At 33.3% G+C, this 20194-nt stretch overlaps 1 protein-coding gene across 1 annotated transcript; it reads left to right on the forward strand.

The window, feature by feature from the left end:
• The first annotated feature begins 450 nt into the window (after positions 1-450).
• LOC132565349 (Golgi reassembly-stacking protein 2-like) lies at positions 451-14226 on the forward strand. The gene is made up of 11 exons (XM_060230025.1): positions 451-566; positions 2498-2578; positions 3034-3191; positions 4774-4819; positions 5276-5362; positions 5745-5875; positions 8919-9048; positions 9366-9429; positions 9995-10105; positions 10524-10691; positions 11698-14226. Exons 1-11 carry the CDS (start codon positions 504-506, stop codon positions 12012-12014), a joined length of 1356 nt encoding a protein of 451 aa, XP_060086008.1. The 5' UTR covers positions 451-503; the 3' UTR covers positions 12015-14226.
• The last annotated feature ends 5968 nt before the right edge of the window (positions 14227-20194 follow it).

Below are 20194 nucleotides of genomic sequence, written 5' to 3' on the forward strand. Positions count from 1 at the left end.
CTTTCAATGATATCACCAAAAGACTCTTTTCGTGGAGACGAATATAAACAAAAACACATAAAGCAGAATTTATTTACCTTACCGCGTTATGTTACCTTATGTTGTTTCTGCGTGCAGGACCTACTGGTTCTCTATAACCAGCTCAGAATTGTTCAATATTGCTGTGTAACATTTATTTATTTATTTATTTATTTATTTATTTATTTATTTATTTATTTATTTATTTATTTATTTATTTATTTATTTATTTTGACATCTGACCAGGGTGGGAAAAAAACAATAATATTGTGATATCAGGAAAGATTTTGATGAATAGCCCACTTAAATAGATTGAACTTTGATATCTTCCGGAATAATGTCCGTGTTATTCCCTGTTCTGCAAATTACATGAACCGGAAACGTGTACCCACAATTCTAGTAATGCCACGTAGTGGCCATATTGGATTAACAACCGGCATCACCTGTGGAACCAGACTGACATTCTGCCTGTTTTTAACGACAGGATGGGTGGTTCATTCAGCACAGAAATTCCGGGCGGTGGAACAGAGGGCTACCATGTTCTCAGAGTAAGTGACATGAACGGACTGACTTCTGAAGTGAGAAAATGTTGGGAAACATGACATTGTTTGACCGATCTACCTACTACTTCAAGTTGATTGGCGTTGAATACTTTGTTTACCGCATTTGAAGTGAAGAGATTTGAAGAAATAATAATGTGAAGCATTAGCTAAATCGTGTATTCATACGTGATCTCAATAGCCTAGATAATACCAGTCTATAAGAGATGTGCGTGTAAGCCAAATTCACTATGTGTACGAATCTGGCTGAAGTTGTCCCAAGATGTCCACCTGATCCTGACGTTACACGTGTGAGCATTGCGCAGACAAGTGACCGACATCTGTGCCCTTGTTTCAACGTCAGCGCATAGTTTAAACTATATTATATGCTTAAGTAATTTATGCAAACATATGACAGCCTCGGGAAAGAAGAAACTAATTATGTTGATAGTTCTAATGTTCGCTCGGTTTTCTTTAACGATACTCAAAATGTCATAATGATCAGCTGTTTATTTAACTGATATCTTTTTGCCGAATCTATTATATCTTTTAAAGAAAAAGAAATATTCATAGTTAGTGAAGTTTTGATAACATTTCTTTTACAATATTATATACCACAAGTTCTTTCATTTTCTATAAGAAAGATCTTGCTTGAAACTTCTTGAATGAATAGTTTAGGTAAATTGACAGAAGTCATAAACTGATGCTAGCCAAAAGATGGCAGCCATTTTCATGTTGAGGCAGATCCTCTACATTGTTGAAATTTATCACAGCAGAATGGTCAAATCTGTCATCGTAATGTTGAATGGAAATTATGATTATCTTTGTGACATATTTCAAATTACTTTCCTTTGCTTCAAGTGAGTAAAGACAGTTACAGTACTATAAGTGATATTCTCATTCTAGGGATCAAATTCAATCCTGATATCACAACTAAATGAAATCCTATGTCACATGGTACCGTCTCCTAACTTAATTGTATACAGAATGATACATAGATCCCAATCTCTATTTGAAAGAAATGTGCTGACAAGTTAAGATGAGTCTCGCATAATGATTACTTGTTGACTTTCCACAATGTCTGTTGTTTTAAGGGTCTACTTTAGTGAACAGATACCTGCTCCATCCACAGACTGACATAACAAATTTCAGTCATGTACACTAGGAATCAATTAAACAAAAAATTGACATATAATCCACGCAGGGAGACATTTTAAGTCTTTTCCTATGCATTGACCTACATCCTGACCTGAATCTGTCGACAACGTGACTGGAAAGAAGGCAGCTAGAGCTTCTGTGTCATCAATGGTTTAAACATTTTTGTTGAATTTTATTTATCTTGCGATCATTACGTCAATTTTAGGCTCAAATTATTTTAGAATGGGGATAGTATACTTGTTTTTTAATATATACTGGAAATTAGATCGTTCATTTGGTTGTTTTAACACACAACTTGTGATAAAACCACAATTCATTGTCTAATCTCCAGTATAGCATAAAAAACAAGCACACTGTTCCCTAAATAGATAATGACAAACAGTAATTGCACACTGTGACATCCTGTAGCAAGATGGACATTCACACATTGCTTATTTCTCTGCACAATCGAGTCCTTTAATGAAATTCTACCACTCTGACGACAGTCATTGACTCTGATGACCCTGTAGTCGGCAATACACATATAGATCAAATCTTCGAACAACACTGAAAATCAAGCACATTTTATTGTATTTTCTTGCTCAAGGTATACATTTTTAGTCTTCACGGATTCATTTGAGATATTTTTAGATTGTTTAGGCATTATCAGTCAATGACTTCAACAGAAAGTAAACTGATTATAGCTAAAAAAAAAAAAAGAAGATTTTTCTCAGTATCAGACCAATTTCAGATTTGAGACAGAGTTTTCCCTTTTACTAAATATTATTTCTTTTCATTTTAAGGTGCAAGAGGGCTCCCCAGGGCACAAAGCAGGATTGGAGGCATTCTTCGATTTTATTGTAGCGATAGGACACACACGGCTGGTAGGTTAATTGTATTGTGACAATATAGAACTGGTATTTCTGGCAAGTTTCTGTTATTGTATAGGTAGAACACTCATGTCTAGTAGATTTAATTCATAGCTGACATGTAATTTAATTATGCGGAGTGTTCTGAAATCAATAATTTTCTTACACAATGATAGAACTCCTCCAGGAAGTCATTAAAGTTATAAAGGATCGAGGAGAGGTAATTTGTCAACAACTAGTTGTAGCATTACCTAGCTAGTATAATAAGAATTTCATGTTATGCAGCTTGCACTTCTTATTATCGGGTAAAATTAGCTCTGCTTTCTATTCATATTTTAATTGACATTATAAAACATTAAATAAGACATATAATTTTTACTTCATTTTATATTTTATCGTGAAGATATTAATTCCTAAAATATAATATGATATACTTTAAAGTTTGTAATCAAAGATATTTTCTCTTACAGAATCAGGATAATGATACTCTTAAAGATCTTCTGAAGGCAAACATAGAGAAACCAGTGAAAATGGCAGTTTATAGTAGTAAAACACAGTCTGTTCGTGAGGTGACCATTCTACCCAGTCATAACTGGGGTGGTCAAGGACTGCTGGGTGTAAGCATTAGGTGAGAGGTATACTCAAACTGTTCCTGTATTGGTCACTGTCTGTCTGGTAAAGATAAATCTTCATGTTGTTTTCAGTTCATTTTCTTAAATGAGATTATTAAGTTTCTAAACATAATACATGTACTTGTGTAAATCCTAGAAGTCTCGTGATCTGATTTCTGGCAGAGGCATTAACACAGAGAATAATTTTGTTACATTTATATAGGAAACTGATGGTTCACTTTACATCTAACAGACATTTGTCGGGCTACTTGGTTGATGGTCAGCATTTCAGAAATCAATTCCCAAATCTTAAAAAGTTTTCGGAAGTCAAAAACATATACTGTTGAGAATCTAATGAATGCCATTTTAATGATTCTCTTGGCTTGATATCCCATTCTTCAACTTGAAACATTTTTGACATCTTGATAATCAATAACTGTATGAAATGAAGTGCTACCATGTTTAATTGAAAAAGACAATAGAGGGTTTTTTTTCACTGGTGTTTTGTTTGTTTCTGATTTATTGCAAAACAGCCAATTCATGCCTTATGAGACATTCTCTCAAATTTACAATATCGATGTGAATGATAAAGATTATTATTATAATGGTTATTAATGCCATACCAAGAAACTAAAGGGCAATTCTACAGAATGTTATTGTAAATGTGCTTATAAGTCAATACAATTTAATCAATTAACTTCATACACAAGTTAAAGTCACTTGATATTCTTACCAAATTTTCTTCAGAAAAACCAATATATAGCCAAAAACAACGGCAAGAAATATTCAATATTGACATCAGTGAAGATACTTCAGGGCTCTCGCACCCCATTTTGGGACTGGGACCCGTGGCCCTTAGAATTGGTTAAAAATAACGCTGTTTTCCTTAGAACTGGGAAAACTTGGGGGTCTAAATTGGGAAGAAAAGATGCTATTTTGCATTGGGAATGGGGCCGATATTTGGCAGATCGAGAGCCCTGTACTTTATGTATAGTGGAATAGTTATGGAACACTGATATGGAATTACCTTCTTATGAGATACTCTATACTGTGTTAATTAAAAAAATGTAGCTCCCACATTTGTTTAAAACTGAAAATATATCGACATCGTAATAAAAAGATATGGGATGTAAATATACCACTACAAAGGACAAGAAAAGATAAACAGATCCAAAGCAAATAGAATTTTATTAAAACAACTTTTTGATTAAGAGTTAAAAGATTATTGATGAATGGGTTGCCATGTATGGTACATGTATGTCAGATATAAAAAGAATGCATCCTTATGGTACATCTTAATAAGGTAGACCTATTAATAAAATCAGTCTAATGGTTATTGAATATTGTGTTCTAGAGCATCAGTTTAGTTTAGATTTATGTGATTATGAAGAAAAGACTTAAATAAGAAAGAAATATTTAATAAAATTTTAGCCAAAGCCACTAATCGGACAACAGTGTAGATTAATCCATTATTCCAGATGTTGCAACCATGCCGAATAGAATATTACATTTTGTAAATTTAGACAATTTTTTTTTAACATAACTTTGAGGAAAGAATTGTTTGAAATTCTGTTCATAACCACATCTTACTTTTTGCAGGTTTTGTTCCTTTGAAGGGGCTAATGAAAATGTCTGGCATGTGCTGGTAAGTCAAAATATGGAGTATATCTGAATTAAGATATTCAGTTCATTGTTTGGTTTTTCAAATTTGATCAACTCTAACCACATCCACAATAAAAATGTTGTATTGTAATATAGTAAATATAATATCAATTACAGAATACATAAGCCTTATGTCAGAGTTAGTTTCCAGTTCCTTATCAACAGTTTCTGTCTTGTGGTAGAAATCTGCATATCTTTTTCTGTGCTTTATTTTATTATTTACAAGATAAAAGCCAGTCTATGATTTCTTGAACAGAACTTAAATGTATTGCAAGCAAATACTTCTTCAGATTTAAGTTATTTACAATCCTTTTTGTTAAACTAATGTCCGAAAAGCTGAATTTCAAAATTCAACAATTCTGTGAGGTAAACAAGTCAGGCAAGAAGGCAATTTCATCAACCATTTTGTGAAAGTTGTGTCTTAATACTTTTTGAACAGGAGGTAAAACCAAATTCTCCAGCAGACCTGGCTGGTCTCAAGTCTAACACTGATTACATCATCGGGGCTGACTCTGTGCTGCATGAGGTACAAATATGACTATTCGTTTTCTACTAGAAATAATGTACTTAATGCAAGGTCTTTGTAAAAAGAGTTTGTAAAATGTAGAAATGTGTTGTCGCAATAAACAGGTTTTTGGACTTTTTAAATCTAATCTATTTTCCTTTTCTAACAATTTGTTGTAACTGTTGGCAAGATTAACTTATGTAGTAAGTAAAATGTTTAATGTATCTAAGGACAGGGTATTTGCTATACTTTTCATGTATTATACAAATATCTCAGTTTTAAATTCGTCTTAAATAATGAATATCTAGCACTTTTACATATCAAGCTGTTACAAATAATATCATTTCAATGTTTCCATGAGAAGTTTTAATGAGATACTCAACTGATGAAATATCTTTTTCAGTCCGAGGATTTGTTTACACTGATAGACTCTCATGAAGGTAAACCACTGCGTTTGTACATCTACAACACAGAATCAGACTCGTGTCGGGAGGTCACGATCACACCTAATGGAGCTTGGGGAGGAGATGGAAGGTACATTCATAATCGTTATGTGACTTGTCTAATATCAAAATCACAGATAATTGATCAGGTGTATAATATATAGACTGTAAAATATAAAATTCTGTATAAAAACAAAACTGTTTCTCATTCTAGACATAAATTACTGAAAAAAATACTTCACCTATACATTGATTTTTGGGACTCAGATATCTGAATCCAGGACTTTTGATTTTCCTATTGGACTCGCTGAAATTTGGAGAACCCACTTTTGGAAATGACTCAAAAAATTGTACAAAATTTATTGCTATATCCAGAGAGAGACTTTTGATTTTCCTATGGGACTCGCTGAAATTTGGAGAACCCACTTTTGGAAATGACTAAAAAAATTGTACAAAATTTATTGCTATATCCAGAGAGAGAGAGATCACAGAACATTTATTTTCTGAAGCCAAATTACATTATGATTGTATTTCTAATCTTTATTAGTACGTTTGGTGAGGATGGAAGGTAAGAATATTTCTATTGGTACAAGGAGAACAATACTTTATTAATTTGTCACATTGTTGCTTGATTATCCCCAACTTTCTAGTACGCAATAAAACTACACTGTCAGATTCTGTTTGATTATTCGGATGTTTATTTAAATTTGAGAAAAAAACTTAATCCAAACCAAAAATGACGATCAGAGCTTCCAGAACAAAACTAATGGCGAAAGGTTTGGAAAACTTGATTTATCTCTCCTCCCCTGTCTTCTCTGCCAACATGTTTTCCTGTCAGGTCCGGTATACAACAAATACTAACAATTATTTTAAACTTCACTTGTTAGTGCTTTCGTAGCATTCACCACAAATGGCTTCCCTCCCTTCCTCCCCACCCTGTAAGGTGGTGTACATCTTGGTGAGCTTTATAATCTAATGAAAATTTGCTCTAAATCCAAGGCTTTGAATAATAAACATTGTAAAATGACAGGGGTAACCTACATTGAAATAGGTTGTGTACATGTATCTCTGCTAGCCCCTTGGTGGGGTCACCCCCTAAAAAAATGATAGGTGGACAGATGTGATCCAAAATCCAAAGATTTAGACAAGGGCATTATATAATAACAGGATGGTTTCGCTTTTTCCCTGCCCTTGATAAATATATGATCTGTAAAATGTAAAGTTGAAATCATTAGTAGGTGTATGGCAAGTCAGTGTTCTAGTATGCATTTACTTTATGGTTACAATAACATTGCAATCCACTCCTACCAAATTTTTGTTAATGACTTGATGTTTCTATATAGTGTAAAGGTCATTCTATTTCCAACTATTCCTGAGATGGAATGCACTAGATTTATAGGGAGAATTGACTGGCTTTGAATAGTATACTAAATTTATAGGCCATCTAGTATATTTACCAGTATTGTGATTAGTCAAAGATGGCTATCAACTAGAAAAAAAGTTTCCATTTGTAATTGATAATTTCCATTTATACAGAGAAGGTTTTGATAGCACAATTTAAAACTTACATTCAGGTATGTGTGCTCACAAATCAAACTGTTTAAGTACACCCTATTTCAAATTCACCCTTAAATGTGAAAGATAAACTTCAAATATTGATAATATTTGATTTCAAACTTAGAGTAATCTTTTATTTTCGTATTGTTGAGAAAAAGGTGAAACAGACAGAAGATTTTCAAGAAATAATACACAACAGCAGGACCTTACAATTTTGAATATTGTTTAGGAAAATATTCATCTATCATTCATATATAATATAAGAAAACAAATTGTTTAAGTCTCGGTGAGCTAGTATATATAGAATACCTATTAGAAATGTACATTCTTGTCCTATTAAATTATGATTAGTGTATCTAATTTATTGTAAGATATTTGCAGGACTTCTTACTGTCCTGTTGTCACAAGATTAACAGCATGAGGTGAACAGGGGTTCAGGTCACCATATTCACCATGGTGATAGACTATAGTCACATTTAGATCGTAAATAATACAAGAAGTCCAGCATGAGGACTTATATGATGCTGTAATTTGTAGGAAGTATAGGTCAGATATTTTGTCTTTTGATACCATCTCAAAACCCCTATGAAATGTCACCATGATGTACTGTATTGCACTTGTATTTCAGAACAGTTACTTTTTTGTCTTGATTGATGTCCGAGAAATAGATTCAATCTGAATTACAATATGTGTCCCGAAATTGAGATGGTCATGTCAGGTTTTCATTTACTGTTGTTCGAAATGAAAACGATAATAATAATGATTAAAAAAATGTTAGATTTATTTCAACCCAAACCAGCACCATGATGTGGTTGTTTATGCAGGGGAGATAACTGCCTTTGAGAGTTAGGTACAGGAAACAGGAATTCAAATGGGTATATATATATATATAGTGTTTATCATCTTGGAGGCTAACAAGGGTCCTATTTCTAACAGACATTATTATATATTCATGGAATTTCATGTGGTGCTGTGATGTTGATGCATTTTATATACTGAAAATTTCTCAACTATTGGATTTTCCAAACTACATGTAACTGAAGAAGGTCCCTTCATTGATTAACCAAAATATAGGAGGAAGACTAGTCCTTAGATTAGTTGCATAATTCATCATTATGTGTGTTGCACACATTAAAATATTTATACTTTGCAAATTTGTCCTCATGATTTACAACTCTAGAGAATTTCAGATCCTTCAGGTCCTGTGTTGATATCAGTATTCAGTGCTGTCCATGTTAGATACATTGATAACTAGGGCCCATTCTGACTTTGTCACATCTCGTTCATCTGTACAATCACTCCTTTCATTTGATGTCATGTTTCTCATCCTTGCTATGAATTTCCTGAAACTTCAAAATGAATGTTGATACAAGTTGAAGAACTTCAATGTGATGTTTGCTAAAGATTTTTGGCTTTTCTGTTTTAGTTGTTTACTGGAATATGTTAACATGATTTTTCATTAATTTTCTGTTTGATTTGCAGTGTAAACAAGCAAAATGCTGACCATAAGTATTCCTCTGATTTCTGTTTGGGTGTAAAAAGAAAATATTTGATTGTGAACTCTTACACCTTTTCAGTCTGGGATGTGGTATTGGATATGGATATTTACACAGGATACCAAAGAGACAGTTCCCTTCAAATGTTTCTCCAGAGAAACTAGCAACCTCAGTTCAAACACCGCAGAAGTCTCCAGATGGATTTGCAGAGGTAAGCTGAAAGCTAAAATATCATAGATAAAGTAAAATAAATAAAAATGTTACTATGTATCAGCACCTGTGAAATCTTGTTTTAAGACTAAATAATGAAGAAGAAATGTCTTGGTTTTTCCTTTGATATGGCTATTTGTTAATTACATCAAGGCATCTATTGCTGCTCTGATAAAGTGATATATAAGGCGTTGAATTGTTGAAATCCTGAATTATGACCTAATATGAGTTCATAACTATTAAATGTTAAGTTTTTTCCCTTAATTCTTTATTCTTGAGTTTATTTTTGGTAACATAAAAATATTTCATGTGTTGCAGGTTTCTCTTGGTAATTCTCCGCAAGGGCTGCCTACCAGTATGGCTCAAATGTCTATAAATACAGGTAAGTTTTTCATCTTGTCATTTCGGAGAAAAGGGAGGGGATCAAACCTTCTGACTTTTAAACATCATGCATGTACTGTATTTATTGGTATCATTTGCTTGAGATTTCTCTTTGTTTCTATTCATGGTAATTAAAGATTGTACAAAACTAAATGTTCAGCAATCATTTTAGTGTGAAACAAATCTAAGTAAGTACATTATATATGCCTGTAGACATGCGTAAAAAATTCAATCCCTGTGAACACATCCAAAATTGCTGAATTCACCGACTAAAGTATATAAACTTAATTTGACATAATCAAATTTTAAAGCATAATCACTTTTTGACACACAGAGGCATTGAATTAAGTGTCATACACCTTAAGCACAAAAGGCACTAAAATATGATTACTGAAAAAATAGGTATATTTAAAATGTACTATTTATAGATTTGATATCGCAATCAATTCCAATATGGTAACACTGTCTTTGTCTTCCCTAAATCCCCGCAAAACTAAGGTAAAAACAAAACTGTATGATGATTTTGCAGTAATTTCCATTAATATCTGCCATTTTAATTGGATAAGGTTCCCCGACCATACCGGTGATTCCATCTGCTATTAGTGGCGCTGGACATGGACAGCCCCTTCAACCTTCACCAATGCCAAACTTTTCTTCACCTCTCACAGGTGTCAGTTGTAAGTTTTATGTGTATGTATTGTCTGATGGTGAAAACAACCTGTCAGAGGTTGGGGCTTTACTTCCTTCATGAAGTAGAGTTGGAAATTCTCATAAAAAAAAAGTGTCTGCGGTTCTTAGAATTGATATATCTATATGAAAAATTCATCACTTCTCATTTCTAAGTCTAGTTACCTACTCCTCATCAAAACTACAAATCTGCATCATGGAAAACTGCTTCTTAGTAAGATTTCATTCAAAGTTAAAAAAAAATAACCCTTCTCTCTGATGACTGTTGAGGCCTGTAGGCTTCTTGTTTTTTTTTAGTGAAATCTTTTAGCTTTAACGGAAAGCAATATTTGTATTATAATTATATTAAATTCATCTACTGTAAAATAAAGTTGACATGATTTGACCATCATTATTCAAATGTTCCAGTACCGGCAAGCACAATGCCCAACCTACAAGGGATGCCTAGCCTGGCAGGCATGCCCAACTTATCTTCATTACCTCCTTTGACTATGCCGATGTCACTGCCGGGGATGCAGCCCGGGGCACTTCCAGCAATGTCATCACTACCTGTCAGCATGACTCCGTCCCTGCCAGGTAAGATTTAAGAACATTATACTGAAAAATTAATCTGGAAATTTTAGTTATTACCATATTTTCTGGGTTATAAACTGCACCAATACATAAGCCACAGAACCAACTTTTCACAATATTCTTTTTTCAATTTGATCTACTCTATATATTAGCTTACATTGGAATGTAAGCATCATCCTTTTTTATGATGTGGCAGCCATTGTTTTGATCAAAGTTCATTAATATAACAGACAACAGATGGCAATTTTTCAAGATCATCAGTGAAACATTTAATATAAGTTTGCAAACGAGTAGTACAGATAATCCTTTATTTTATTGATGTGATTCAAAAACGTAAAATAGCAATGTCATACTCATTTGGCTTGGGAGCCCTCAAAGATTGTCTTTGCACAGTTATATAGTCTGACGTTCAAATGTTTACTTCGCAAGATCGCCATCAGTATCTGTGCTGTTAAATGTTAGTGGAGGTCTTTGCTTGACAAAATTATGATAGGCCCATATTATTTCTTGTAAGTTACACTAAGTCATTTTTATCACAAACAAGCATGGCAGTTCTAGAATTTGACCCATGACCTATCGATCCCAGGATGTAAACTTCATTGGTTTTTTTTGTTTGTTTTTCTTTCTGCCAATGTATTTTTTTTTTTTTTTTTTTGCACTTATAAGCTACTCTGGTATGTAAGCTGTACGCCCGACCATCGAAAAAAAAATGTGGCTTATAACCAGGAATACAGTAATCTTAACCTAACCTAGTTCAGTACGTTTATCATATATGGTCTCTAAGCTAATGGTTTTTATCTTCAATTGGGCCAGTATATTTATCAAAGAGAAGTGAATTTATCTGTTAACTGTTCTACTTTAGTTAGATGATTATTTGATGACTTCATAGATAAAACTTTCCGTTGACACAAGGCAACATTTTGCACATGACATCTGTAGATTCCTTTGGTTGGTTGAGGTGAATTCCACATCAGATTGTATAATGAGTATAATGTATTATTTTATCTAGGTATGACATCCAGTACATCAGTGCTGCCCCCTGGGATGGGTAGTGCTGCACCTCCAGGTGTTGTAATTCCTCCCATAGCTGGTCTACCAACGTCCATGCCAGCCTCCCTCCCCAACCTCCCTACAAACTTTACTATCCCCACTCAAGCAGTGGGAGATTTGCCACAGATGCCCCAGAGTGTGGCTGGCACTCTTCCTCTACAGACAGGTGCTGCGGGTGACCTGAGTACAGCTACAGCAAGCCCCTCTGCGTCAGCAGTGTCATCAGTTGTACCCCCAGTGGCGGAATCATCAGAAACGGTCAATGCTGCATCCTAGTAGTGCTTTTCATCTATATCCTTGCTGATTTTTTTCTCTCTATTTGTTGTTGGAGCATATCTGTTATTAGGGAGTGTGAGAATTGATTTGTGGAATTTAAGTGAAACAATACCACTCTGCTTTAAGTCGGTCCTTCACATAAAAATAGAATACTTGTTGATGAGTAAATTGTGTGAGAGGCTGAAATCACAAATCTGTACTGAAGATGGAGATCCCTAGATTGAGATGAATTGCACAGGACACATTTATTGTCTTGCACATTTTCCAGCATATCATTAAAATATGATATGATTGATCACTTCATTGTAAGGTGAGTTTACGACATAAATGAGGGATTCTGAAGTGTTTGAAAATGTAAATTGTATCAGTATGAGATTTCATAAGCATTAAGAAACTTTAAAAATGGATATATGATTTTGACATATTTTCAGGAAGAAAAGTTTGAGAAAATTTAAAACTCACATTGATATATATAAACACAGGGATGGCTAGCATAAATAAAGGCAATGTTTAAAGGAGTTAAATAAATAGCCTTGATAAGTTCTTTTGAATTAATCATTAACAAATATCTTAAGGAAGAAAGAATTGACTTCAAGGTTAGATACTGAAAGTGTGTTACCAGTCTGTACTAATAAAGAGAGTTGAATGTATGTGTCTGGTAGTGAGCTGATATTATTGATAACAAGTCATAATATTTTGCGAATATTTGCGGGATAAAGATGTGTTTTCTTAAAATGTTACAATACATAGGTACATATTTATAGGAATTATTACTCTGCGTTATCTGTATTTTGTGAAGCAGAGATGTTAAATTTTTCAGCTTTATCTAAAATATGTTTGATATTCTATCAAAATGTCCTTTCTTTTGTACAAATGTTATTTTCTAATGTACAAACATTAAACATTATCATCATGCAAGTGCAAAAAATTAGGATGAATTTAAGTACATAAGAATGTATAATATATGTTTTGGAGTTAGAGGAATTATTAAATGATGTTGGTCTGATATTCAGTGTTGTATAAGACACTTAACTGTGATACATTGAGCAATACATCTCTGATTATAAGAAAGATATTCTAGTTTAGGAGCAATTCATTTATCATTTGATATATTCCACAATTTTTTCAAGATAGTTGTGAAATATGGATGTAATTCATTAATGCTTTATTCAATAAAAATAAAAAAACTTATGGTAACAGAAAGTAAATGCTAACAAAATACAGATGCTGTAGAGTATGAGAGGGCTTTTGACAATGACCAGTATATATCTTGTATGACTTGAAAGTGTATGTTAGTATCTGCTGTAAATATTGGGTTAAATACTGATTCGGAAGATCATCTATGAAAAAGGGACATTTTTAAAGAATATAAGGCGGTTCTGTTTGTGATCTGGGTTTGTGTATATCATGAATTCTACAAGCACAATTTGATATAACTTGTATGGCGTGAAAAGAAATGTCTGTGTGTTTAAGAAGCTGAGAAGAGAAAGTATTATTTATGTCAAGAACATTCTGAAATATTTTTCATGCATGACCATATCATTCAAGGATGAACCACTTCTGCTTTCTCCTTCATGATAAGTGTAAACATACTCCGTATGTCAATACAATACAAACTTACTCATTGTTGTTGTTAAATCATTGCTGAAATTAACATAATAAGACCACGAGAAATAAGTGTGAATTGACTCGCGATCAGAACTCGGTCTGATTTGACTCACGATCAGAACTTTGTCTGAATTGACTCACGATCAGAACTTGGTCTGAATTGACTCACGATCAGAACTTGGTCTGAATTGACTCGCGATCAGAACTCGGTCTGAATTGACTAATTTTTCCATGGTTTGAATTTTGATTTTGGAATATGACATTATAATGGTTTTATTAGACGTTTGATATCAGCGTAGTGTTTTCTGATCTTTTATTGAATGCATAATGTACATGCATTTCAGTGTATGTATTATACTTTGTAATGCATAAATATATAAACAAACGAAATGGAAAAAAGTGTTATTTGATTTAAAATTTACTTAACTGGTACATTTTAAAATTCATTTCCTGCCTTTTTATATATATAAAATCTTCAAACCTTACATGTGATTAAGTCATTAACAGATGTCCATGATAAAAGATTATGTATTTATTTATGTAAGCTGCAAGAACTGGATATGAATTTAGTTGTATATAATAAATACCAATTATGAAGCATAAATGATATCTGTGTTTATTCCTTGAAAAAAAAAGATATATAAAATGCATAAACGGTTCATAGCAAGTGCCATTAATATCAGTTTATCCTCTTTATCCGGAAGTCTGATCTAACACATTAAATTTTTTTATGGAATTGTGCCCCAACTTCCAATGTCTTGCAGTGAAAGCACAGAAATCTGAAATCCAGTCCATGCCAATTGTTTTAACAGTTTCACATCCATCAACATTGATATATTGCATACATTATGATGTAGTTGGTGTGTTGTAATGAAATATATTTATATTTTGTCTGATTTCTCACTAGGTATATCATCACAGTAAGTGTATTTTTTAAACCACAGTAAAAACAAAACTTTACCTGATGACTGATAAAAGTATGGCGAATAACTCCCATGTTTATTGGTAATTTAAAAAAAAAATAAGACAGTTGTTTAGAATTCTGATAAACTCTAATTCCATTGAAATTTCACTCATAATTATACAAGAAGTACTGCAAAACTCCAATACTTCATCAATTTTGTGACCTCATTATCAATGGCAATACTAAACCTCTTTCAAAGCATATATAGAACATTTTTCTTTTGGCCACCGATAACATGTTATCAGGTAATCAAGCGTTTGAGAGCAATTCTGAGAAACAGATTGATGAATGCTTGGCATTGGTTACAAGTGATGTATATTAAGTATGATTATACAACTGTTGATTATCAACAGGCTGTTTCAGATATGAGATCTTGTTTCTCTCCTCTCTTACTATGTCATCCTAAACTTTATTTTCCATTCGATGTGCCTCTTGACACACGTCCTGATGAGTCAGGTTATTGGGAGGACGTTAAAATCCTTAAACACTTTTATTATCTCCAGTTACCATTTTGCGCTCAAAGCAAACAAATGCAACTTGGAAAACCGGTAGAAAACAATAAAGGTATGAAAGTATGTGTGAATTATCAATGCAATAAGCTAACAACCTGATTTTTTAAACATTTTCAAACAAAAGATAAAAATGTGAAATAACATATCAACAGGCGTGTTAATGCGCCTCCATACCTGTTGTCAGATCAGAAACTGTAAGAACTCCAACATTCTTTATAAAATGCTTAGTAAACAATTCTTGATTGACATTGTTTTAGTTCTGAAGGCCAAACTGACAAAGTCAGTCATAATTAGAGATAAAAACATGCCTCTGTTACTGAAGAAATATTTCAAGCCAATCATTTAACGATTGTTGGCTGTTACAATCAGACTTCGATCGTTGTTCATTCTGTTTCTATTTCTGAAAAAAAGTAGATACATATTTTCTCATTTTCAAATAAAAGCTCCATTTTAGTTCCACTTGGTGCCTTTTTATTTTTTTCATTTTGAAATGTGACATTACTTACTTTGATCAAGATTTTACATTGCGAATGTCGATGATGGAGAATAAAATGTTATCTCTCCTGGAATGCATGGGTTTTAATCTCCTTGTATCTTTTTAAAGGTAACTTCTTTCTTCATATTTTACCCCATTTCAATCGCTTATGGATTAAGATTCAGTTGCCGTGACGGTATTGTTTTGTTCAGTGTTTGAGATTTAGCGAGGAATAAATTACCCATAATTCAAATGTATACTACTGATAAACCATGTGATATCGGCATTTTACCAGATATAAATATATAATTTTTGGGAACTTTTATTTACAGAAGTTAATAAAATTATTATTCAGGTTTCTACTTGAAATACGATGATAACCAATTTGAAAGTGAGGTTCATATAGTATATATCAATTATGGCAGTCGTCTAATTATATGCTATCATATGTATCTCTTCATGCATGTAATTAAGGACCACGCCGACATATACATTCCATATACCCTGATATCCCACCACAACACAACCAGAAGTGACATCTCTTTGATATTCGCTTCCCCACCTGGCTTATCTTTGACATTACAAAGATAAGTCCAGGTTGTATATGACAGTTGATGTAAATGATTCATAAAACCCTAGACCTTCCGGAACGTCAGGTCAGGTCTTGTAGAACTCTCGGCCATATCTCAGCTGACATGTTACCAGGTCCCACGACGTGGACGTGGTTCTACACGGGACCCGAATATTTGGAATAGTAAATCGTCTGTGTTGTAAATGGGTTGTTTTTAACTTTATTCAATTGCTTTATATTACCTACATTACAATATGAAAATCAAAGTTGTTAAAGATATTTTTCTTAATTAAAAAAAAGATTTTGAAATTGTTGGACCAACATTATCATTTAAGTCTATTTTCAGGGAAGCTATGTTCTTATCAACTACTGTATGATTTCATATATACTTTGTATATAAAAAAATACTGTTGTGTTATGTATTTTTATGCTATTTACTGAAAAAACAAGTATTTACTTCTTGTCTATTCAAAAGACATCTTACAGGAACAATAGAATTTAGCCCACGAACTAATTTAAACCAAACTGGGTACTATTAGTAGAACCTTGAGAGGCAAACAAGGAAATGAGTTTTAAGAATCCAAAAGGCCCCAGGGGCCTGTACTATAACTTATTTAATGTAGTGAACCACAGGTGTATACCAAGGGTCAGTTTTTGGTCCAAAAACCTATTAAATAGATAAAAACTTGTATTAATTTATACTATATTGTAATTAGCATGTTTACCTTTACATTGTGATGTCAAATATGTAACAAAAAACTGAAAGATAATTTCTATTGTTCCTGTAAGAGTGCGATAAAATGTTCCTGGATGCCATATGAATAAGAGTTTGGTGATAGATTTATTTTTCCTTTCTTGTAAAAACAACCCAATCAAAACAGGACATTTACTTTATTTTATATGTCCGAAACATGAATTGGTTCTGATTTCCAACGATAACCGTTGTATATATAAGCCAATCAACGTCAATGCTTTTGCTGAAACCACGAGGGCAGCATGCATCGACTAAATTATTTACATACGGTGTCTATTGTTATCTGATATATAAGCTGTGATGTCACACTTTCATGCGTGTTTTCAGCATGTTGTTATTGTTAAATTCACCATTCATGTAGAGTTTAAACATATCACATATAAAAATAGTGTTATAAGGAAACCTGGAACTTCAAATACTTTAACAAAGTACCATATATAATAATATACATACATTACATCATATATAAAACATTTAAAATGCTGAAAATGATTATATACAAACCTGACGCTGTTGACCAGGGCCTGTTTTACGTTTTGAACCGATAATGATAAAAATATACCAACCTTATACACGAAAGATCCATTGTCACGTGGTACAAAACTTATTTTAATATTATGATACACGAGCATAGGTAGCAACATATAATATACATATAGATTTATTAAGTCATCATGCATGTAAATAAAAATTGCATATATTTATTGCATCAAATTTGATAATAAATAAACAAAGGCATCTTATTCAAGAGTCAATGATTAGTCATACAGACGTTCTCATTTATATATGTCTAAAATCACGAGAAAAATCAATTGAACATAGGTATGTTAATATATTTTACTTTCGTAGATATCAATTTAATCTCAATATTATTACAAAGTATACTTTAAGTTCTAAATTCACTATAGATTACAAACATAAACAAAGGCACAAAAGGGTTGTCAGGTTTACCTGATTCGTTGAAGCACAAGACACGTGGTTGATTATCACAGTAGCTAACCACACCCCAACCGTCAAAAGGACAGTCTGCCAGGTTGGCCTCGGTACCAGAACATCCTAAATTGGCCATCCATATGGGTTCATTTGGTACACCCTGCCATCCCTCCAGTACCTTTCCACTACTGGAATTTAACAATCCTAACTCATTAGCATTAAGTCCCATACCAAACAATATATATAAAGTTTGCAATTTTTGTTTTTCTTATGTTATATATCGTTCATTAATGACACATTCGATTCTAATGATCAAATAACCATTTTTTGAATTTATGAAATTTACGGTCAAGAGGTCAAGGAGTCAAAAGATAAGTTGGGGTCAGTATTTCATGTAAATATGTATCGATACATATCAGGTAAATTTGGCAAAAAGAGAAATGGAACATTGCTTAAACGTTATATGATTTTATTAAATCTGTGGGGCTGAGATTAAAAGGCGGGGCCAAATAGGAGAAAATGGGATGGGGTCGTTTTAGAAAATCTTCTGTACACCTACAGATAGCAGAGGGTAATATCACATTTAATTATAATTATGAACAAGTCCTTTTCTTAGAATTGATGAAATTAATGGCCTTGAGGTCAAAGGGTCAAACTGACTTTTGGGTCTTGTCTTCCCATTATTGACTTGATTCCTGAGTCATAACCTCGGGGAAGTTATGATTTCAATCCAATCACCATATAACATTGCTTGAAATCAGGGAATAAAATCAAAGGGAATGTTAGAACTGATCCAGTGTTTTGGTCCCAACCCGCGTCTGGGATTTAATTCTTCAGCCTAATCCGGACATAGTCGTGACTTTGAAATGTTTGAGATACCACAACTATAATCATGCAGATTGGGCAGAAAGAACTGTCTTAATCCCGTGGTGGTCTTAAGAGAAGTTTCACTGTTAACGACAAATTAAATGTCTTACATGTTCAATAAATATGTTTCACCTGTAATGAAGCATTCTGCAAGCGACTGTAGCATCACTGTCGTTAAAGGTGTTCTTTGCTGAACAAACAGTTCCCCAGTGTCCACCGTAGTATATCTCCAGTCGCCCAGCAGAACTGTTGAGTTTGTCCACTAGGCGAATATCTACTGTAGAAACTGCTCAAAGAAAACGTATGAAAGTTACCTGTCAAATAATAATGTGTGTACGGCTTTCTTCCCTTTATACAACAATTGTTGTTGTCCGATAATAGATACAAGAGGCTCTATAGCCTATCATATTTACTCAGATATGTCAGTCTGAAAACCAAAAACAATTGTAGAAAAAATCACCGTTTAATCAAAACCGGTGCCTGTACCAAATTTCAATTTTCTTTAGGAATTAGAAAAAAAATCCGCTATTGGATCTAGTCCCTGAATTGTCTCTCCTTCACCAAACAATGCTTCTGGCTAAATGTCCTGTGTCTCCTGAAGAAGGATTGCAAAGAAATTGCTCTTCATTATATGCACTATTTGGTTCAGAACCCATCTTTAATAGCAAATTGGTTTCCTCTCTCCGACGATGCTTCCGATCAAATCTGATCAACACAATTTCGTTCTAACAGCAACATCGTAAAGTGATTTCTCTATTTCTACTATTGATCCTCGCCCTCCAGTCTCAAGGGTCCGATTCCGACCAAATTTACACCAAATTCTGTCATTCTTCTATAGAAGATAAATTTCAAAGAATTTGCTACATACACCTCCATTTGGGGAGACAAGCTTTTGAGACTCTATATTTTAATTTTTGGTTATGTCACCAGATCTTTCATGAAGTTATTATAAACACAGCCCGTCATTTACTTACATAATATTGTCACCTTTTAATCTAGCTACACTGACGGAGAGGAGTCATACTAATGTCCAGGACCTCAGGATCAGTCTTTGCTTTAACATAATATTTTCGGCATACTGAACATGGAGAGCGACTGAATTTGAGTAGTTAAGTTTAAACATACCTGTGGTGTTATAACAGAACACATTAGCAGGATAGTTTTCACAGCTGTGAACTTGACCCCATCCGTGAAATGAACAACTAGCCAAACTTTCTTCCGTACCGTTGCATTGAACTCCTTCCATCCATACAGGTTCTGTTAGATTGCCATAACGATTGGTTCGAAAGACTCGACGACCGTTACTAAATATAATGAATATAAAGATACCGACTTTAAAATGATGATGTATTGTATCAGATTCACATTTAATGGAATCTTTGATATCTATGTATATTCGTTGTTATCATTTGTGGTAGTTCTTCATCCTTGTAACATGCATCCCTCCATCATCCATAACTCTAGAGGTTACGCTCACCATCGCTCTCTCACTACTG

This window comes from Ylistrum balloti, unplaced genomic scaffold, assembly GCF_031769215.1.
Source record: "Ylistrum balloti isolate Yb309-2 unplaced genomic scaffold, AGI_CSIRO_Ybal_v1 Utg369560, whole genome shotgun sequence".
Taxonomy (NCBI): domain Eukaryota; kingdom Metazoa; phylum Mollusca; class Bivalvia; order Pectinida; family Pectinidae; genus Ylistrum; species Ylistrum balloti.